This window comes from Rhinolophus sinicus, chromosome 17 (assembly GCF_057876585.1).
Source record: "Rhinolophus sinicus isolate RSI-liver-muscle chromosome 17, RSI-T2T, whole genome shotgun sequence".
Classification (NCBI taxonomy): domain Eukaryota; kingdom Metazoa; phylum Chordata; class Mammalia; order Chiroptera; family Rhinolophidae; genus Rhinolophus; species Rhinolophus sinicus.
In genome coordinates, this window is record NC_142517.1 from 34,668,640 (window position 1) to 34,692,210 (window position 23,571).

Below are 23,571 nucleotides of genomic sequence, written 5' to 3' on the forward strand. Positions count from 1 at the left end.
GTATCTTTTTCTCCATTGCATGAGGAAGAAACACATTCAAATAAGTGATCTGCCAGCTAGCTGATAGTGTAACTTGATGATCTGTTTCTCCCACTACATAGATCATATTGTCTCCCCTTGGAAAAAGTTAGGGACAGTGATGGTTTATCAGATAGATCCTGCACATTCATTTATTCATCCATCCATTCATTACTAATGACTGCGCAGTCTAAGCTAGACATATGATAAAGGGCTAAGTGTATAGCGGTGAAGAAAATGGACATAATCACATAATCCTTGCTTTATTGAAAGGTATGGTCTAATTGGAACATATACATTCAAAAATACACAAATAAATTAATAATTATAAGTGCTATAAAGGAAAAAGTAGGATGCTATGAGAAAGACTAAAAGGAAAGGAACAGGGATAATTTAGATACAAATTAGCAGAAGTCTCGATGAGCAGGTACAGTTTTAGACCTTAGAGATGAGAAATAGCACGTGGCCAGCACCAAGATGAGAGGAGCCTTGCTCAAGACCTTTCCAACAACTGAATCATAGGGACAAAGAGAACTGTTTTTTGTTTTGTTTTTTCTGACTCAAGGCATTATTTAAAATATCTGAGTTCCCTATTACAGAGATGGAACCATTTTGTAACATTCATTTGTTGAAGAAAAGGTTCCTGTCTACCTCACAGATAAGTGGTCTTAAGGGTGATGTACCCCACTGGTCTGTGCTGTGTGACACACTGAATGCACTAAATGTAAATGACTTCCACAAATATCAAATAACATATTAATGCTACCATATACAATTTAATGTCAATTTATTTCCATCATATGTATGTCCAGGGCTGTGAAATTATAGAATTTCACATAGCTATTACACAACTAGGCAAGTCTAATATAAACTACTAAATTCCAACATGTATGTAAAATCATGTGATCATTTGTCTGGTAGTTGCAAGAGGCACATGTACTAACTCTAGTATTAGGAATATGATGGTGATTCTTCTGGAATGTCTGTAACTCAATTCCACAGTCAGACCTAGGGGCATGCCTTAAACAGCAATTTTAAGCTTGAGCTTAAATGAGAGAGCGCATCGCAACTGCTTCAGGCAAAGGCTCTAATCTTATTTAGTTTTTATTTCCTCATTAGACTAATGGTAAAGGAGTTAAGGAACTTTTCGAAATATGTGGTTATAAGAAGCAAATAAAGGCAGAGTGGGTCTGCTCTGCTCTGCCACAGAGGACCCTCATGTTTAATTTTAATGTCATACTGGAAGTTAAATGAGAAAGTCAGTGGTGCACTCCTCATCTCAAATTCTGGCCGGAAATGTCCTGAGAACAATTAACTATCAGCTTAACTTTTATTTCAAAATTCTTGTGTTGTAAAAGGCAATGGTGTCTTATAAAGTATTTTTCTGAGCTAGTTCATAAAAGACTCAAGCTATGACTGGACATACAGAAGGAATAGTAGTAGTCCAACTTCCTTAATGAGAGTAGGACAATACCTCCTTCCACTTTGAGAAAAACACTGGAGTTTTATAAATAGCATCCAGAGAAAGAATTTTCTTCTTCATCAGAAGTGTAAGGAAGATGTTGTCCGAGAGCAAAGGAGGGTAGGGAGAGTCATGAAATGTCACACCTGAGTGGACATGCTAAAAAAAAAAAAATTACATATTTTCTTATCTTAACAGATGAACAGGCAATCCCCATTTTAACTATAGATACTAAAGTTCAGAAAGCTAGCAGCCTCAGCACAAGATGCCAGAAGGGCTTTTGAGACAAATGATGAAGATTCAACAGTGACTCACTGTTGTCTCTCTGTGGGATTGCAAATAGAGAAAGTGCTAAGAGAACAGTAAAAATTAATTTTAAGATATTTATTTCTTTTGAAGAAAAATCATTCTGATAGTATGATTGGCTTCCCTGATTGCTTATTTTTCATTTATGTTAATCATTTTTAATAAATGCCATTTTTATATTAAAAAAACATAGAAATGGCTATAGGACTCTTCATCATCATTTTCGATACCGTGAGTAAATGATGTGTGTGAATGCCAGTATAATTTATCGATGCCACAGAAAAACTATGAAAGATAAATTTACCCTAAACAACCATCTATCTTGCATAAGGGATTATTATCCAGAATCATGGAGAAGACAAAAGAGTTTGAACCCTGAGATATGATTTTGCTGTGGTGATGGCAAACCGACCTGCAAGGATGTTTTTCTGATAAGTCAACAAACTCTTAAAAGGTCACAAAGTGACATCCATAAAACTATCCCCCTCCCATGTCTTCTTCTGCTTTTAAGCCCCTGAGCTACAAGATCACGTAAAACCTTGAACATCCACCAACCCCATTATCTACAGGAACCCGAGACCAGCAAAATACTTGCACATCTGTTATCTTCTTTGGCTATCACAACAGTCCTTCAAACTAAATGTAGTAGTCAGGGTTCTCCAGAGAAACAGAACCAATTGTGGAGACTAGCCAATCCAAAAATTACAGGGTAGGCTAGCAGTCTGGAGACGCAGGGAAGAGTCAACACTGCATCTTGAACCCGGATGCATTCTCAAGGCAGAATTCCCTCTTCTGTGGAGGACCTCAGTCTTTTTTCTCATAAGGCTCTCAAACTGATTGGGTGAAACTCACTGACAGTATGGATGGTAATCTGCTTTACTCAAAACCTATTGTTTTAAATGTCAATCTTATCTGAAAAATACCTTTGCAGAAACAGCTAGACTAATGTTTGACCAAATATCTGACAATAATTATTTAGTTATTTTATTTTGTCGCATTTTGTTGTGGAGAGGAAGCTCTATTGGAGTCTCTAGTGTATAAGTGTCTTAGGTTTGAGAAAAGAGGTAGAGAAAAAGGAGCCTGAACAATTGAGACATTTCAGTCTAAGTTATCTAGATTGGCTGCTGTAGCCTAGCCGAGTTGACACATAAAATTAACCATCACGGTGACCCTCCCAAAATAAGATGCTTTGAGGGTCTTTTCTGTGTTTTACTAGAATAGAGAATATGTATTATGTCCACTTTATTTTGGGTCCTCTTTCTCTTTTCTAACAGCAACTTTTGAAGCTACCAGAACTTCTATAAATATCAAAACACTAACAGAAAAAATATATATATATACTTACCAAAGTGATAAATGGATTCCAGGTATAATTAACAATATTACCAAGTATGACTTGGCTGACAAATATACACTCTTATTGATGACATAATTAAAATATAATTTAACAATTAAATATTACTTTAAGTATAATCATGTTTTGGCTTATGGTAGGTTCCACAGACACAGTTACAGCTGTTAGTTTTTTGTGTTTTTTTTATTCACCACATTTTAATAATATGACCTGTAATATAGATTAGTATTTGACATACTATATATAATTTGGAAGGAAAAGCGCTTAAACTCATAATATTGCTAACTTTTTATTAGTCTGCATACCTTGAAATATCAGAGACATTAATAATCAAAAATCTCCAGCACCTGGACAAGTAATCCCTTGGTTACTCCTTTCAGTTGTTAGTTTTTTCAGTTTACTCTGGGTACAAAATGGAAAAAACAATGAAATTCAGGTACTCTTTGACCATGGTAGTGTGATGACATGTTGCTTGTCAAGAAAATCCTCTTCCTCCTCTTCTGTGCTGCTCTCAGAAAGTGTCAGCAAAGACTCAACTTCAGTATCTTTTTTAGAAGAGCTGGAAATACATTAAAAGATCAATACACAATATACAGAACTGGGTTTCAACTCTTCATTTATCTTCTGATCAATACTACATACGTTGAAGTCACTGGAGGCAGGCAGATGTGAGAGGGCAGTCACCGACTGGGGGCATAATGTGCCCAATATACCAAGCCTCCTTTTAATGAGAAATTCTCAATCATTCTCCCTCTTCCAAAAAATAAAGCCACAGTTGTACCAAAGAGAGGTTTTACGGTCTCTGGTCGTGTCTTCACTAATGATTCAGAAGGCAATTCAGAAACTTGCGGAGCCTCAGGGTCATCATTAAGGACATTCATCATTTCATTGGCTGTTTAATAAAATCCCCTTGAATAGCCTGCCAGATAAATCACCTCTTTTGTGTACAGTAAATTAGGACTATGTGAATAGCCAGTCAAGATATGCCAAAACCAAAATTAATGACAGCAATTATTTCGTTATTTTATTTTGTCACATTATATTGTGGAAAAGGAACTCTTGTTGGAGGCTCTAGTGCACAGGTGTTTGAGGTTTGAGAAAAGAGATAGAGCAGGGGAAGAGAGAGGAGCCTGTACAATTCAGACATTTCCGTCTAAGTTATCTAGATTGCCAGCCCATGTATGACACGACATAATGTAAAATACTTCATCCTGTGATGGATATAACTGTTCTTAGTGTTCTTTTTTATGTGCAATACAGGTTAAATCAGCAGTGCCTAAACTCTGGTCTCAGGACCAGTGCAGATCTCTGACAAAAAAATTTAACTGGTCCAAGAAGAGAAGAGAAAAGAAGAACAAGATAATAACTTTTATGTGATAGATTTAATTGTAAAGAACTGTTTTTTATTCTGTTAGTACGTTTCCTTGTAGTTTATTCTGTTAGTAGGCCCCTTGTATTTTTAGTATGAAATGTCCTTTCTTTTATGAAATGATGGTGAGAGTATGTGGTAGCTTTTGAATGACTTTAGGGGGAAAATAGCAACTTGACATTGATCCTTGTTTTAAAAAATGTAAGTGGTATTGGAAATGCAAAAATTCAAGAACCACAGCTAAATTATTTCCTCCTTCAGAAAGGCAAAGTAACAGACTCTTGATTCCCTTTTTTACAGACTTTTTGAAGTCTGTAACATCAGACTTCAAACCAATCAAAAGAATGTATAATTCAAGGAAATATTATTTTACATTTATCTTAGCCCTTCTAGAAGAAACCCTCCTCCCTTTTCAAGGAATTTCTATATGTCAACAGTAGAGTGACATAAAATATGTTTGTTAAACATTTATTAGAATAACTTATGTTCCTTATAAACTGATCAACATGCCGTAATGCTCTTGCCTTATGTGAGGAAAGGATGAAATGATAACATATTAAAATATGCTATTATTAACAACCTGGACTGGATTTCTAAAAAGAAACTTCTCAATATTCTATTTTAAAATTTTTATTCACATTAATGCAATGTACTAAAATTTATTAGGTTCATTAATGCAAGAAAGGCAATTGTTTATCAATATATGAAGAAATGCTGGATTATTAAATTTCTAATTTTTTTCATTTTTCTGACACACATTTTGCAGTAGAGTATTTTTTTCATAAATCCTGATAATAGGTCAGCAAAGGATACAAACATTTTACAAAGAATAGCCATACAAAGTCCACACATGAGGACAATCTTTCTTTATATAATAAGGAGAACTAGTTAGGGCTTGTCAAAATTGTTACTATGTACTATCTTTATGTATAAGCCACTGGCTTAACCCACCTTAGTTCCTCAATTTCACAGGGGTCCATCGCATGTAAGGTCTTAAGGAAATCTAGAGTAGTCCGACTTACATTCAGCAAATAGTTGTTGGAGGCTGGTGACTCTTCTGAGGTTAGACTGTAAAGTTTTTCTGAAGGATCTGAAATATTTTAGTTCATGCATTGTCAACATATAAATTCAAGAAGCATATGGCTCTGAAAGTTTATCCAGAGTAAACTATAAGTAGTATAAAGAGGACCACTATAGATTTTTAATCATTTCTCAATATTCTAATGATAGTTGGGAGGGCAGAGTATGAAGTCAGTTTGATTTGAGGTTCCAAATTAGTGCATGGGTATTAAGTCACTTTAATCATATTGATTTTTTTTAAAAGCAAATTCCCCAATTTTATTTACTTCCCAGTTTTATTTAATTATAATAGAGATATAATTGACATGTAACATCATTTAAATTTAAGGTATACAATGTGTTGGCTTGAAACACATATCTATTGCAAAATGATAACCCCCACAGTGTTAGGTAACACCTCCATCACACCACATAATTTCCATTTCTTTTTTTTTGTAATGAAATAGTTAAGAACTACTCTCACAGGAACTTTCAAGTATGTAACACAGTATTATTAACTATCATCACCAGGCTGTATATGTTAAATCCTCAGAACTTCTCATCTTACGACTTGTATTTTCTGACCAACATCTTTCAATTTCCCCCACCTTCCAGTGCTGGCAACCACCATCTAGTCTCCGTTTGTATGAGTTCAGCTTTTTAAGATTCCACATATAGAGTGATCTTATACAGCACTTGTCTTTCTGTCTAACTTATTTCACACAGTCATGTTGATTTTCAATATACATTATACTTAAGAAAAGTGCCAAATGTCCTGAGAATTCACAAAATTACAAAGAAAATCCAGTGATCCTCTTTAAAGCTAGAATATTGTCCAATTCCTCAAACTGCCTGAATGTTAAATACTTTATTATCTCGTTTTGTCTTCTAAGATATAAAAGGTTCACCCTCATACAATCTGAGGCAAAGTTTAGTCTTGGCAAAGCTGCCCTTGATTTTTCCAGCATCCTTGATTTGTTTGGGTAAAAAATAAACATTTGTATGTGAAAGGAGAGAAGGAAGCCTTAAATTTTCTCCCGTTTCATGAAGGCAGCCTTGATTAAACCTGGATAATGGCAAATAGTACAAATTAAATAAGCAAAATGTATAAGCAAATGTACTTTATATAAACTATCAAAAACGCAAGTATATAGATAAATGATTATGATATCAGAAAAGCCATAATGCCATTTTTTGGTCATTGATAAAGTTCTAGGAGCCATCTAACTTGTACATAAGGTTATGCTATGGTGACTTTTATTATTAGCTTCAGGTGTACAAAACAACGTAATAGTTACACATTTCTACCCCTCACAAAGTGATAACCCCTCCCCCAATCTACTACCCCTCTGACATCGTATATAGCTGTTACAATTCCACTGACTCTATTCCCTATGCTGTACTCCACATCGTGTGAACACACACACACACACGCGCACACACACACACACAAAATTATAGTTGATTCACTGATAAAATTACGGGGTGCTAGTCTCCCCTTCACTTTTATGAAAGTCCCAAGTGAACATTCTCCTGAACAGAAAAACCAAACACCAAACTACAATGTGTCATATACTTGACTAAAGAAAAACTAAATGTGTGTGTGTGTGTGTGTGTGTGTGTGTGTGTGTGTGTAGTTAGTATCAATTTGAAGTTTTTGAGCAAGCAGAGTTCCCTACTAAAACTAACTTGGATTCTTTCAGCTGCAAGATAGACTCAATATATTTACAACTAGAAGTGTCCTTAAAATTATTTAGCCTTGTGATTTCAAATTATGAGACATGGAGAAATTTAGTAGGCTTAAGGAAGAGACTCCTGCACTCACCACCCCAAAGCAATCTGGAAGGGCTTCTTTTGGTCTTATTTACATTTGGGGGCTCAATATAAGATTAATTTTGAGGAAAACAAAAAGATTCCTCAGCTAAATTTTTCGTCCCATCCCCACTTTTTTAGACTAGGAAATTAAGGGCCCATAGGGTAACTTGCTGAAATTCACACAACCACACAGTCGAACTGGAATTAGACCTAAGCTCTTTTAGTTCACCAATATCATAAATCACTATGTTCCAGAAACTAATTCTTTAGCTTTCAGCTTCTCTCCTAGTTTTCTACCAAGTAAAAGAACAGAGGCATGCAAGGTACCTTTACATGCCCCAATGATAGGAAATGTTACCTGTAGGAAAGCAGTTAATTCAGGATTTGGAATTGGTAGGACTCCAGTGCTAAAACCCAATAGTGATTCTTAGATCTAAAGAATACCACCAGGAGAAATATTCAACCTCTGTTAGGCATTTGAGTCCTAATTGAATGAGCACAGTGCTAATTCAGATTATGCAAAAAGAATGGCCTGGTTTTGTGTAATTATTCATTCTCAGGATTATATTTCAGAATACCTTGTCAAGTGAACAGGAGCAAAGGTGACATCATTTGATTTTCAAGGCAGAGAAAAATAAAACTGCTTCCAAAAACACTGTTGCAGCTTAGTATAATCCTGAAAGGTCAATTGTACAAAAACCCAAGTCTCCTGATTTTCTAATACAGAACCAGGGAAAAACTAGATTTCAATATAAATATATTGTAAATTTTACTTTATAACTGTCAAGTCAGCTGATTGTTGAAAAAATGAATTGAAGTTAAACCTTTTCTATCCTGGAGTAAGAGTGCATGCTGTCTGATTATTGAGGAATCTCTTAAATACAATAAGAAAGAATTAGACAAAGGAGAAAATTTGACTAAATATAAACTTGTAAGGTATATTTCTAAAATGCATGCCATTTAAAACACATACATATATCTTTATTCCACATGGAAATAAACATTTATATGAATAAAAGAAATAAAGAAGAAAGGAAGGACCAAAGAAACATTAAAAGTTTAAAAACATTAAAAAGTTAAAAACTTCAAAGAATGGAAACAAAGCAGATAGGCTGTTTTCCAAGAAGCAACCAAAAACAAAAGCAACAACAAAAACTGCTAAAGGACTATCAACATACCTACAAATGACATACCAATGTTTAAGAGGGAATGACAAACCAGTACACTCACCCTGTAACCTGTAAGCCCCATCCCCAGCCTAGCCTCCTGCTTTCCTTTCCCTCCATCTCTCTTCCACTTCACCACTGTATCTTTTCTTGTTTATCCCTCCATATCGTCTTCCCTTTACCTTTATTCTGCCCACACCCTCTCTCACTGAAGTGGTCACAATATTGATTTGAAGTAAGGATTTCAAATGATCTAAGTAGTGTTGTTGTATGGTGGTATGCCTGGGTATGTGTCTGAACTCTTATGCACCCAGGGGAAACTGTGGGCGGTCACATCACCCAGAGCCTCAGTTACTATATCCACAAAGGGGAAATTAAAAATAGCATCTATCCCATCGTCCTCCCAGAGTAGCTATGAAGATCAAATGGAGGAACATTACATATAAAAACAAAATAAAGATCAAGTGGAGGAACATTACGTATAAAAACAGTGATTATTACTACTCATTGAAAGTTTCATATTCCTTTTATCCAAAAATTTTAATATGTTGACTTTCACTTATATGTAGTGCTCAGGTTTTTCCAGAAATTCAAAGGTACCCTAAAGCAAAAATATTGCCATTCTAGCCCATCATAACCTGACAGTCTTTACAAGGCTTATCTAATTAATTTATTACCTATAAAGCACAACTAGAACTTTTTTACAATTTACTATCTTGCTTGATAGTCAACCAATGAACAGAGGCTTCAATTACTCAGGAAGCCACTGACTCTACTTCACAGACAGTTGGCTACATCTGCTAGTATCAGAGATTTTTACTCTCTCTTGTTCAAGGAAAAGTACTTTTCTCTCTCTAATTACTTGGCTCAGTAACTACCTAGGAACTCATACAAAGACTATTATGGGGATTTAAGGACCGCAAAAACTCTTAAAACAGAATGAGTTTGAAACAAATGAGTCATTTTTACTTATGAAAAGGTGCGTGTTTTAAAGTACATCATTACTGATACTTTCTCATAACGTATCTCTGATTTTTTCCAAATTTCTTCAGGTTATGACAACATCCAAAAACTGACAAGTTACCTTAATAAATGTTATATTGATATGGTGAGCTTATTAAATAAATGACTATACTGTTATTTACAAAGATATTTGTGGAGAGAATGATAATATTGCATGAGATAACAACAAACTATAATCCTCAAAATGGTCTAGAAGGAAACATAGTTTTAGAATGGAAATGGGTTTTAGATGTTCGGGACTAAAAATTAGGCTTACCAAGAGCACCTTCCTTACCTTAAAGCATGGAGAAAGCACCACCCACTGATTCCTTATGTAAGATTTATTTTCAGGACTTACTATGCGCTAGGCACTACTGAGTGTGTGTGTGTGTGTGTGTCCCTACCTCAAACCCCAATGGCTTGTCAGTGCTCTTAGAATGACATCCAAACTCCTTATTGTAGAGAGAAATCTATTTTCATAAATATAATGTGTAATACATATTTGAATTCAATCACTGAACCATTTTATGGTAGGGCCTGTTATTATACCCATTTTCATACATGGAAACTGATACAAAATGAGATTATGAAAATAATTTGCCCAATGTCTGCAAGCTAGCAAGTGGTGGTTTTGTTTCAAAACCAGCCCTCCCGCCTTAGATCTGGCCCCAGAGCCTGGCTTTCAACCACACCGCCCTGCTTCCCCTTGTCTCCTGATTCAGCAGGAAGCTGTGTCTGCACACACACACATTCCCTACCGTGCCCAGCTCGCCTACTTCTGAAATGGCTCTAATATCCACCACAGCACTCTGAATCAATGGAGAAACACTTTACTTAATGTAGTTATTTTCCGTCTTTTCTACTCCCAGCTCCTTGGCAAGGTTATTTTCCATAGAATTTAGTGGAAGTGGATGCATCCTAGAGCTAACAGAAAACAAGTCACAAGGTTTGCTACTCGCAAAAATGCAGCTTTCACAAGGATGCGAACACATTTACATTTGTATAAGAGTCAAATTGTGTAGCTGTGTCTGTATGAGACCAAATCTCATGAAGAGTTTTTTCCAGACTGCATCATGAGTAGTGGAATGTGAGTAGAATTCTTCTGTCCATTGATGTTAAACAGAATACAAAAGCCTTGTGCAGAATCAGTAAATTTTCTAGAATAGGGCCTGATTTCACTACAGCATCTGTCACCTCCCTGACAATGGGGTTGATTCAGCTGATGTGCTCTCCTCTTCCCTCCTCAGCTCCAGGTGAGTGTCTCATTCAAGCTGTGCACTCAGTCAAAGCCAATCTTCTCAAATAGAAAGAGATCCATTCCTGGGTCAAGTATGTGTAAGTGACGCACTTCCTTCTGTTCCTGGACCAGCAGAGAAGCCCTGACCGTTCACAGGCTATGAAGTGTGCTTGCTTTCCTATATGAACAATTATGTATCCCAGGGAAAATATTGGTGTTGGTGTATGAGAAAAGGAAAGACACAGGGCAAAAGTGAAGCATTAAGAACAGACGTGATAAAGGCAATGAAAAAGCTCAGTGATTAAAAACAAACCTACAAAATGACTACCATTTGTAAGTACTGCATTCCATTTGTAAATCTATCAAAATATCAATCTATCAAAATAAGAAAAACTCTTCATTTTTTAATTAAAAACTGTATGGTTATCAATTTAGATCTAGGTCAAACCAGACAAGCTTCATTTTAGAGTTTGCCTTTAGTGTGAGAATTATCTTCCAGGGTATTTACATTTGATTTTTTAGTAATTTAGAGTAAAGCAAATGAATGATGATGGATACAGATAGATTATAAATTCTCTTCCCTTGACCTCTAATGAAATGACTAGAAAAAGCAGAAAAATAAAAATAAAATGAAACCATAACAGGAACCAAAAAGAAAGGGATACAAGTTCACATAATAAACTTTGACAAGGGGTAACCAAAGAAATACACGGAGAATTAATTGAGGTATAGCTGGGTGTTGCTCCTGCCCAACCCTCCCCACCTTGCTGCCCAGTATGCACACCAAACTAGTAATAGGAAAAGGAGAGTCATCTAAAGTACTGACAAGTCTCACCAATACCACAACAATTTTTAGAAAAGTAGTGGAGGGGAAGTAAAGAGAATGTATTTGAAATATTTTTTTAAAGCCCCTAAATACCCACTATCTTTGCTGTGGCAAGAAAATGGCAAACTTGCAGGTGTCCCCACAGGGACAGAACACACTAGATACCAGGTTCATTCTAGTTTGGCATCTATCCTCTCCCATGCCTTTGAGCCGGCAAGGTAAAAGGGTGCAATACCCAACCCACAAATGTAGCTCCAAAGAGAAGACCGACAGATCTCAGTACAGGTGGGAAGCATTTCAGAGAGAATATAGTCTCACTATGTCAGAAAAAAACAGAGGATGTGAGCAAAGCTATCCACAATAAGAATGAACAAGTAAGATACAAAGAAATGACAGCAACTAGCTTTACAAACGAACAAACCAGAATCCAAGCATCCACAGCATGCAAAGAATCATTAAATAAATTACAAATCTGGTAGAAAACAGATCAAGACCATAAGAAAATTCCCCTAAGTCCTTTGGCTACAAAAGAAATAAAAAGATTTTTAAAAGAGTAAAACTAATCTCAAAGATCAAACATCATGTGAGAGACACCATAAAGGAAAAAAATTAAATGGTCAACTGTTTCTGGATTAGATCCTGTACCACAAAAAAAAAAAAAAAAAAACAAGCTATAATGAACATCACTGAGACAATTTTTATAAATTAGATATGCACTGTAGATTATAGAATCTCATTGTATCAATGCTAAACTTCCTAGTTTTGGTCATTATACTGTGGCTGTGTAAGAGAATGGCCATGTTCATGGGAAATGCATACTGAATTATTATTATTATTTATTATTATTATTATTATTGGTAAAGGGTCATGAGTTTATAACTTCCTCTCAAATGGTTCAGAAAAAAAAAGAGCTGTGTGTGTGTGTGTGTGTGTGTGTGTGTGCAAATAGGGCAAAAGATGGGTGGTGAACTGGGTAAAGTGCACAAAGTTCCTTGTACTATTTTTACATTCTTGCAAATTTTCTGTAAGTTTGAAATTATATCAAAGTGAATATTTACCAAAGATAGTGAAAGCAAGAGCTAACTTATTAAGTCAATCAATAAAGAATGGACTACAACTAGCTGAAAATTGAAATTCTGACATAGAAGACATGCTTGAGAGAATCACAGTAAATGCAAAGGAAAATAAAAAATGGATAAAACAGTTGAAGAAAATATAAGGACAGGCACTGTACAAAGAGGGTACAACATAAACAAAATAGGTTTCTCAGCAGGAGAAAACCAAATGGAACAGAAAAGCAATTCAAATATACAACAGCAGAAAATTTCTCTGAAAATAAAGAGGAACTTGTTTTGTAGACAGAAAGAGAACCCTCTGTTTTAAGAAATGTTGAATTATTAAAACTGAAACACAATCCTGGTTCAGTTACTGAATTTCAACAATATGAAAAAAAAAAAAAAAATTCAAACATCCAGTGATGAAAGAAACATTGTCACATGCAAGAGAGAGGGTGAAGTCAAAAATCAAGGTAACCTCAAACTACTTTAGAGCAGAATTCAGACTGAGAAAATGATGAATAGAAAAATGACCCAAGGAAATTACCCTCAGCCAATTTGCCATTCAAATGTAAACTTAGTCGGGCATGCTCAAACATGAACGAACTTGAGTACTAGAGCTACCATGAGCCCTGCCTGGGAGAAAAAATTATCTGACAATTAAATTCCGTCAAACAAAAGTTCAATGGAAAACCTGTGCTAAAGGATTAGCTAGCACCATATTCAGGGACAGAACACTGCAGAAATATGTACTAAGTGCAAAGAAAGAGAATTGTGATCCACTAAATTAACCTAGCTAACTTGCCAATCGACCGTAAAGATGAAACACAGACATTCTCAAGATTGCTACAATTGAACCTTTCAGGGAAGAATCAAAATAAAAGGCTCACAATTGGGAAGTCATAGTAAAAATGCTAATATTGATCATTTAGTCCATACGAGTTTTCACTAAGTAAAAGAAATGTGAAAAGAAACCTTGAAAAACTGAAAAGTAGCATCACTGTAACAGGGATACATTGAATACTATCTATAGTCATATGTGGTTAAAAAAATAAGAAATAAATGAGTTCTTATATTTTATTACAGGGATTTCATTATTATTGTCTAAAATTAAATTATATAGTTTAAAATGGTCTCAATTGCTTACTGTTTCTCTTTACATTTTTCCTTAATTTTTATAGGGCTCTTTGTAAAATATCCCACTATTTTTTGTCTACAAAAAGGCAATTTCATATCATTCAGCTTATGATGAAAAAGTAGTTACCTGAAATGGACAATGTCCTTTAGTTTCATCTCAATTTTTTCTTAAATAGAGTGAGTAGTTATATGACTTTTAAAAAAGTATAGAGCAAAACCTATGTTTAGAAAATTATTACTCTCTTTCCTTCAATTTATTCAACCTTCTAACTGTAAATTGTTATATGCACACTTATAAATAGATGCTTAAAATGATGTTCATCAAATGTTAAGAATGGTTATTTTTAGAGTAATGAGATTTTGTGGGGATTTTGGTTTCCTTTAGTTTTTTTGTTTTGTTTTGTTTTGTCGTGTCTTTTCTTGTTTTGTTTTGTTTTGTATTGTATTGCATGAAGTTTTCAAAACTGAGGTGTACTCTTTTTTAGGAAAACAGCAATGTCGTTCTTCTAAGGTGACTCTCACTAAAACAACAACAAACAAAACCGAAGGAGGAGCCAGGAGTGGAGTATCTAGGCTTCTGAGAAGTTTCTAGCTTGCCTCTTAGACTTGCAGCTGGCTTCCATCAAACTAGATGAACAACTTTCTGATGAAAATTAAGATTACTTCCCCTGATGTTTTGTTACCAAACCAAACCTTTGTTAAATTCAAGAATATGGTTACCAGACTACACCCGTCAAGGTTCAGGAACTAGAATGCACACGAATAATTTCTCCTCAAACTGCCCTGCCAACCAGCAGCATTGGCATTAACTGGGTACTTGTTGGATGTGTAGAATCTCCGGACCCTACCCCAGACAGCCTGAGTCAGAATCTGTATTTTTAACAAGATACCCAGAGGCTTTGTGTACACGTTGAAGTTTGAGAAACAGGGCTGAATTCTCCAACAACAGTGCGGGGCAGCAGCTCTCCTAAAGCTACAGACATAAAGCACTCGAGGTTTTGTAGAAAGGAGAAAAGAATTCTGTCCACAGAAAGGTGCCTCTGCAATAGAATTTAACTGTGTATTATGTGGGCTAAGGAACACAGTCTCTAGTGAGGTTGGCATCCACACATAACATTTTCAGGGTGACACCAGGGAATAGCCAAGAAAACAGACACAAAAATCTATAGCTCAAAGAGGAAAAGGGAAAGGCTTTTGTGTTTGCTAGCTTGTTTTCTTGGAACACAATATGAAGAATCAGTAAGAAGGCAGAGTTAACATTGTCCGCAGTGAAAAAAACAGCATTACCTGAAAGATTTCTCAGCACATTTAATTCTTTTTCCAAACTGTCTAAGGTTTGTTGATCAGCAGCGCTGTCTAAGGAAGGCTCATTGTGGTCAGTAATGTCGATATATTCAATTTTGGAAATTTCAGAAGCCGCTCTAGATAATGATGGAGCGGCTGCACTTCTTGATCGAGGATGAGAGTAGTTTGGGCAACTGGAGTTTCTTTTAACAGAGTTAGAAAGTGGCAAGTTTGCTGTTGAAGGTCTCTGTGATGTCTGGCCTAAAATGAAAAATACAAACTTTGTAAGTCAGCTCTTTTTAAAATTCCAAATGAGTGCTTAAAGATACAAAATACCAAACCCCTCAAATTTAGAGCAGTTATGCAACAGAATTTATGAAAAAAATGAATTTTGGATTATCATCCATACTAGTTTATCACAATTTATTGATCCCAAATTACTTTTACCATGTCATACAGAAAACTGGGTTATTTTTCCCTAAATTTTTCTACACTTAGAAAAAGATAAACTAATTTTAACTGAAGCAAATCATCTGTAAACTAAGTCAATTCCACATTAATCCAGCACTCAGTCTTATAGCCTTTCCCATAGCTAATTGCTGTGCCACATTTCTTAAATTCTAGGACAATACCATGCAGTGCCTTGTAAGAGAAAAACCCATAGGATAAACATGGTATTACTCTCCAGTGAACCAATTTTACCTGATGGCATGTAATTTATTCTTATATTAGAAAAAATACGGAGACAAAATAGGCTAGTATACATATTAAAACAAACAAACAAACAAACAAACAAAAAACATAGGGTTTAAAGAAATTGAGATCACATCTCTGATTTTCCTAAATATGAGTTCACTCTCTGCTGCTTTATAGGGTACTTTAGTAGAAAAGTTCCAGAAGCACAGATATAACTCATGTTATTACTTTGTTCTATTAGTGCAGTCACCAATTTATCTTGATATATCTCAAGGTTCGTTTAGTTGGTTTCTTTAACGTGTGTTTCGTTCATAGTAGGAAAAAAAAAAATCTCTTCAAATCTTACACTAATACATCACTAATTTTAATTTGGCATTGTTCCAAGATTCTTTAATAGAGGGAATTTTCAAGATACACATTTAGAAATGCATAGCACAGGTAATGGTTTTAGTGTACTGATTCATTGATCTGATTTAGATGACTATATTTACATTAAATATGAATGATTTATATTATAAGTTTGCATTCCCTTAACACAAATTGGTTTTGTGTAAAACAATGAATTTGTTAGAGAAGTGCTGTCGTCATTATCATAAAAATTATGATTTGACTGAACATATGCCATACAGCATTATTCCCAAACTATTGGCTCAAAGGAAAATACAAAATTCAGAAGAATGGCTATAGGCAGTTGTCATGTATTAAACATTTAATAACTATTGAGTTAGCCGTTTTTTGGGTTTTTTTTGGTTAAACATTAAAGATCTACTTTGCATGTAGCTAGTATCCTAAGAAGAATCTTAATGCAGTGTGTAATTATTTAAGCAATTAAAACTGACTAAGGTAAGTCCCAAAGGGCATCGATTTTAATGAACATTTCAGAAATCAATTTTGAAAACAATTTTTCTTGGAATGAAATTATGAATAAATTAAGATCCTGACCTTTTGTGTCTGTTTGTGCTCAGAGATAATTCTGAAGAAAAATAACTGACAAAAAATGTGCCTGTGTTTTAAGCAAAATAAATATAAATATCCCTAAGAAATATTTTAATAGCAAGAATTTGGAAATGACTTCTCCCTTTTCCTGTAATATGTAAAGAACCAATATTTTATTCATAGCCACCAAGCAAAGCAACTTGCCATTCCTCCATAATAAAGCAGTAGTAGGAACAGCAATAGAACAGGTCAGTGAGTGTAACAGTAATTCAACCACAAAAATCAACACTTCCACATCTACTGATAAAACCATACCCTTCTATCTGTATTGTGCTATATCTCAGTCAAGTAAAATTTGTAAGTATTTGGAACTCTTATTAAAATAAAACAAACAAATGAAAGATGTTATTAGCAAGAACTGGACTTCTGCCAACACAGACAAATATGAGGTAAGAAAATGCTATCACAATGTAGATGTCCTTCAGAAAATTCATGAGAGCACAAACACTTGCTGAACTCTTGTAACAACCTCTAGTTGTCACAGTATTTGAGGTTACTTGATCCCAATTGAGAAAAAAAAAAAAGTACACCAGGGATGATGAGATTTACGCTAACACACAACAAAGAGACAGACCATAGTTCTGAATGGAAATATGTTCAAAGCATAATTTAGACTAACCAGCACATAGAAAGAGATAGAAGATGCTCCAATTTGGTCCATGATTTTATTCGTTTACTTTATTCATGTAGGTAAGTGTTCATTCTCTCTGATGTTTATTGTAACATTAATCAATGTTACTGCTAGGGTTAAGATTTAAAACACAGTTAAAACTGGCACTAATGAAAAATGCCAGTACTGAAGAGATCATTCCGTCATTTTTTTTAAAGTCCAGTTTGTAGATTATAAGCATAACAAATTACTTTAGGAGTAACTTGTGCCATCAGTTTAGGAAATTACAGATTAACACTGATCACAGTTATACTTTAAATATAACAAAATAAACTGTCCTTGGTATTAGCTAAATAATATATACTCTATGATTACTAATGAAACCATGACAAATATGTGAAAGATAAAATAGAAGAGTCTTCATTAATGAGCACAAGAATGCTGATAAGAATATGAAAACTTTGAATCACTCATTGAATAGTATTTAATACAACAATAATTGTTGCTGTTCTAATTATAAATTAGAACTGATGAAGCATAATCAGAGTAACCTGCTTTTTGCACAGCGTTTCAATAACAAATACCTTTCTGATCAAAGGAACTAATATTTTATACTTGAATAAAGGTGGCAAAATATTGTCTATTGATATCCTTGCTTCACTGTGTAAATTACTAAGAATCTATACATTAAAAAAATAGAAATATAGTTTCTAAAAGTTCTTGAAACATACATGTAAATTTTATTTAAAAGCAGCATGGTTTAGTGGAAAACAAATGTTAAACTGGGAAGGAAGGACTTTATTGTCCAGTCTCACTGAATTAGAAATTAGCTTGTGAGCTGAGACATGACAATTTGTATCTCACCAGGAAAATTAAAGATTTGGACAGAATGATCTCTGAAATCCCCTCCAACTCTAAGAACCTATAAATTAACACCCAAATCAATTCAATTATAAAATCCTTTGTTGAATCCTAAAACTGCCAGGCACTGTGCCAGGATCTGGGTATTCAAAAGTGAAGGAGACCTGGCCCCTAAGCTCAAGTCTCACTCCAAGCTAACACACAGTCCTGCTATCCTGCCTCACTCATTCAGAAACACTCCCTAAGTAATTACAACGTACCAGGCCCCGTTCCATCCCTGAGGAAGCACCATTGAACAGGCTAGGCGAGACCCTTGCTTTTTTTCCAATGAAGGTGGCGTAAGCAGAAAACAAGTAAATAAAAATAATGTTATTTAGTGGTAGTTTCTCTAAGAAAGATAAAAGATGGTAAATGTGATTAAGGGACTTAAGACCAGTAGTAAATAAATAGGATGGCCTCTCTAAAGAGGTGGCATCTGGGCTAAGGCTGAATAATGGGAAAGACTCAATTATATGAATAAGTTCAAGATGGAGATGGAAGCTTCAGAACATCCTGGGACAGAGGAAAGAGCAAATTTCAAAGCTGAGAAGTAAGGTAAGGATGTGGTCTAAGAACAGAAAAAGCCAGTGGCCTGTGAGGTGGGAGAGAAGCTGCAGTTAGGAGCGATAGGCAGTGCCAGCACCGGCACTGCTGTGTAATGCATAGTAAGGAATATAATGTTTTCCTGTCTTCTCCCAGAAGCGATGGGATGCTTTTAAGCAGAAGATTGGCATGATGAAATTTATGGTTTAAGTTTATGGAAAATATGATTCACTCCCTATAAATTACAAACAACTTTATGACTACAAATATCAACAGTTCACTCACTGACTATAAATAGTAGAATTTGATAGAAATTAATCATAGGGACATGTTTTGGAGAGAGGCAAAAGTGAATTTTGGGGAGACAAGTGAAAGATGATGGACAACTGGTTTGAGTTCATCTTGAGCAGTAAAGATAGAAGTGGTTTCATTTGGGGTCGATTTTAGAGCTGAAATCAGCAGGATCCCGGGATAAGTAGGATGTGGTAGGGGAGAGAGTCAAGGTGACTGTGACTGTCAGTTTCCGATTTCTCCATGTTTGCAGGATGTTGCCATGTACAGAGTACAGAGCCGGGAAGACGGTGAGAGAGGAGGTAGCAGTAGGTTCTGCAGACGGTGGGTATTTCAATGGACTTAAACACATATATTTATAACTACCACATTTTTACATTCATAAATTAAAAAAAAAAAAAAAACAGAAATAGGAATTCCTTTCTATAGTGGCATCAGTTCAGAATATAAGATTTCCATAAATTATGGCATAGCCAGAAAATTTTTATTTTATTTCAGGCCACAGATATAAAGCCATTTATGTCCATATAGCCCCTAACTGGTAAATCTTATGAATTCTTCAAGATTCAGCTGAAATGTCACCTAATCTCTAACACCTTGCATAGCTATACTTTCAGTGGCAATTATTTCATCATCTTCATTCCTAAAAGACTGCACACGTACTTAATATCTATTATAACTGATCACATGTACTATATTATTAATTACATGTCAATCTCCAAAAGTGTGCTACTTATAGTCCTTTTATAAAACCTATGGTATAATTTGTGTGTTTACTATCCACGGAGCAGTTTTCTCAATGTATGAGTTTTGGACTACTACATCAGCATAAGAAGAAGTTGTTGATAAAATAAATGCAAATTCCTGGATCCTATCTCAGCCTTAATGAATCAGAATTTCTAAGAGTAAGGTGGAGAAAGCATATTACAAAGGGTTTCCTAGCCAATTATGCTCACAGGGAAGTTTGGGAACCTCTACACTGGACCCTAAACCCTCATTTACCAAAACCCTCAGGCTACAGGAAGTAGGACTCATTTTGTATCACCAGTGTCTGACAGTGCCTGGCCTAAAGTAGGTGCTCTCACAAATGTGTTTTATAATAATTTATTGATATCATCTGACCATTCCAAATTGATACTTAAAGGCATTTGGCTATTAGAGATTTGTCCTAGTATGTATGTATGTGAACTTGGTTTCATCAGACAGTAACTTAAAACAATTCCTTTGACAGCCTCACAAGGAAACAACCAGAATTTTTGAAGTGGCTCTAAACTTTGATATGAGAATAGGTATCTAACTATAGAGGCAAAAAACATTTAACATAAATGGACAGTTTTTCCACTAAAGAAAAACCTCTTATATCTGACTGTTTTGCGACATAAATACATATGGAAAGTATCTAATCTAGTCTAGCAGCTGTAATCACAGGATTTAGATAAAACAAGAGAAACACATAATCTTTTAGATAAAGCAAGAGAAACATAGAATCTTACCTATCTAGACATATCCTATGTAATTAAGTTTCTGGCTTGAAGGTGACCCTCAAACAAAGGCAAATAGCCCCCTTAGTCAAGTGTTCCTCCAGAAAATCAGGGAATGTGACTTATGCATCTCTCTTTTCCCAGGCCCAGCACAGTGCCCACATACTCAGCATATCCGTGCTGAATGGCCTCAATTCATTAGCATCTACTGCAACTTCATATGAAATTCAGCCAAAGCAAACCTACTTTAGCAGATGTTATTGGATAACAATGATGACCTACTAATAATATTGACTCTAATGATGTCAAAATCCTCTGAATACACTCACTACGAAAATATTACAACAAACATTCAACATGTCAGGAGAGTTATCCTATAGAAAATCTTGCAATTATTTTGGTTAGACAATGAAGATAATGAACTAAATCAAGATCCCAGGGTTAACACATTCAGTGTTAGGTTTAGAATGGAAGTGTCTCTCCCAAGGCTACAAACAGCAATCTTAACCTCAGCCATTCCTTTCACCAAGGGCTATGTCTGGCCATCATGTTAACCAAGTGGAGGAATAGCAACACCTAATATAGAAACAATGTTTCCTAAGAGTGTAATGAAATTGAGTGTGTATTGTCTGAGGATTGTTCAAAATATACACCATGTCCTGAGATGTTAAAAATATCATTCTCTAATGCATTGCTCCAGAAAATAACTAAGAATAAATATAACGGGTTTTTGGAGAGAAATAATGACTACTCTAGGGTTTCGTTTTTGTTTTTGTTTTTGTTTTTTTCTTTTTGGTTTGGGAAGGAACGTCCAGGACAGAAAGTTAAAATGATTCAGTTTAAATTATAAAACTGCAACAATTAATTTTTAGGGTGGCTAGTAAACTGCTGTAAGACAAGCTAATAAACAATGTGAGCCAACAACATGGCACTGTGGTCTTATACTCCACCTTACCTATATTTTGCTGGGTTCTACTTGATGATAGGTTCTGGGCGCTCTGCAGAACACACGAGGCAACTGCACTGTCAGCAGATGCACTTATGCTATCGTCCGGGATCCATTCTCTGCTTCCTGAAATAGAAAAATCATAAAATAATATACATTTTAAAAAGGAGAGAAATTCATGTTGTTGCTTTATTATATTTATTGTCTTACTGGATAATATTTAGCTAAATAAGGAACATTTGCAACAGTGAGATATATATTTCAAAAGATAAAACCTCATAATTACACAATTAAAACCGTTTGATTCACGTAGCTTAATAAAAAGAAAGAATAAACTCAAAATTACAAAGATATTACACACATAGGCTTGTATAGAAACAAGTATTTTAGAAATTATATAACCACATACCATAAAGTATGATAGTCTGTATATGAATAAAGACATTTGAATACGTAGGAAACCTAAGAGTATACATGACATCGAAACCTAATTTCAAAAGGAAATTACAGATATATCTCAGAAATCTCACAGATGCTAAGATTTTGAGATTTGCTTGTAATATGGCATTTAAGAATCATCATACCATGCATGACAGCTAATAAAGTGATTCAAATGATTTTTATGTTACAGTTTAGTAAGGGCCACATTTCTAAATTCTAAATGCAATCTCTCTCCAGTCTTCTTATAGTCATCTATGTCTCATTCTGATAACACCTTCAATATAAATATGTGGCAACTCACACAATGTTAATAATTTCAGCTAGAGAATAAAATGATTTTATTCGTTGAACAGAGTTCCCAGTATTTCCAAAGATGACGACAAACTGTTTAAAGAAATGTGTCAGAGAATTGTTAGGTTGATCCACAGGCCATCTGATTTCATTTACCTGCAATTGTAATCCTAGTACTGGAATAGCTGCGTTCTAAGCTATTAGAAGGAAATAAGTTGAGTCTTTCATTTTTATCAAAAACAAAGAATCTTTCAAGTCCTTGATATTTTCCAGTTATAGGCTTATTTCTGAGGGCTATTTCTTGTAACAACTAGGAAACAAAATATTCAACAAAATTAAGTTTATCTTATCAACACAAAACAAAACATTCATTCATTGAGCACCTATTATGTTCTTGGAATGGATTCTGCCCTCATCAAGTGAAAGTTCTAGTAGTGGGAATATAAATAATAACAAAATATATATACGGTAGGTTCTGAGAAATATAAAAACCATATTTACAGTAATTATCTGAAAGTTGCCATCAATCTAAGGAAGACAGAAGTTCATGAAACAATATAAAGTTTTCTTTTTCCTTTCTTTCCTTTATTCTCTTTCCTCAATGTCTTTGCACATACATTACTCTAGAAAACAGAATCTCTCCCATATGCTATGCTTCTGGACTAATGTCTTGGTCTATATATAAAATAATTTCAAAGGTGAAAGTAAGTATCAATTGGAATAAATCAAGTTCAACCATGGTCATAGACAAAATCATATTAACAAAATGTCCATCATAAAGCAAATATATAAGTAGGAAACTGAGGCAAAAGCGAGCTAAGTAACTTGAGAAGTTTATTATATAGCTAGAAACTAGCAGACCTAGGTTTTGAACATAGGCCTGGCTGATTTGCTGCCTAGGCTTATCCCATCACCCTATGAATTCATTGTTTTATATGCTTTCCTCCTCGGGGAGAATATAAATGGGATTTAAAAAATACATGAGTCTAGTAGGAAACAGACTAGAGATTCAGAAGTGAGAACTCTAGATGGCCTTAAAATATGATCAGAGTGTCCATCAGTATTGAAAAATTTCCTACTCGATCAAATTAATGCCCAAATTCAAATGTTCAAGGCAGTAACCAACACAGAGAAAATTGTAACTCTATTAAAATTTATAAGTCATATAAATGGTAAAAAATATACAACCTAGTTAGTGATCAATAAATTATCTCCTTCAAAGACAAGTCTAAGTCCATTCTACCCATGACAGGTTCACTGGCTCTCCCAGACACTGAAACCAATTT

At 34.8% G+C, this 23,571-nt stretch overlaps 1 protein-coding gene across 10 annotated transcripts in view; it reads right to left on the minus strand.

Annotated features, from left to right (window-relative positions):
* Positions 1 to 265: 265 nt before the first annotated feature.
* The window catches only part of ZBBX (zinc finger B-box domain containing), a 121,979-nt gene continuing 98,673 nt past the window's right edge, over positions 266 to 23,571 (minus strand). For 8 of the 10 annotated variants that reach the window (XM_088793827.1, XM_088793826.1, XM_088793823.1 and 5 more), the window contains 5 exons: positions 22,442 to 22,595; positions 21,563 to 21,679; positions 15,094 to 15,351; positions 5,461 to 5,599; positions 266 to 3,699 (listed from right to left, as the gene is read on the minus strand). In XM_088793827.1, coding sequence (XP_088649953.1) covers positions 3,573 to 3,699; positions 5,461 to 5,599; positions 15,094 to 15,351; positions 21,563 to 21,679; positions 22,442 to 22,595 — 795 coding nt within the window. In that variant the 3' untranslated portion in view covers positions 266 to 3,572. The remainder of the gene's footprint in view (positions 3,700 to 5,460; positions 5,600 to 15,093; positions 15,352 to 21,562; positions 21,680 to 22,441; positions 22,596 to 23,571) is intronic. The other 2 variants (XM_088793828.1, XM_088793830.1) reach the window with 2 other exon arrangements.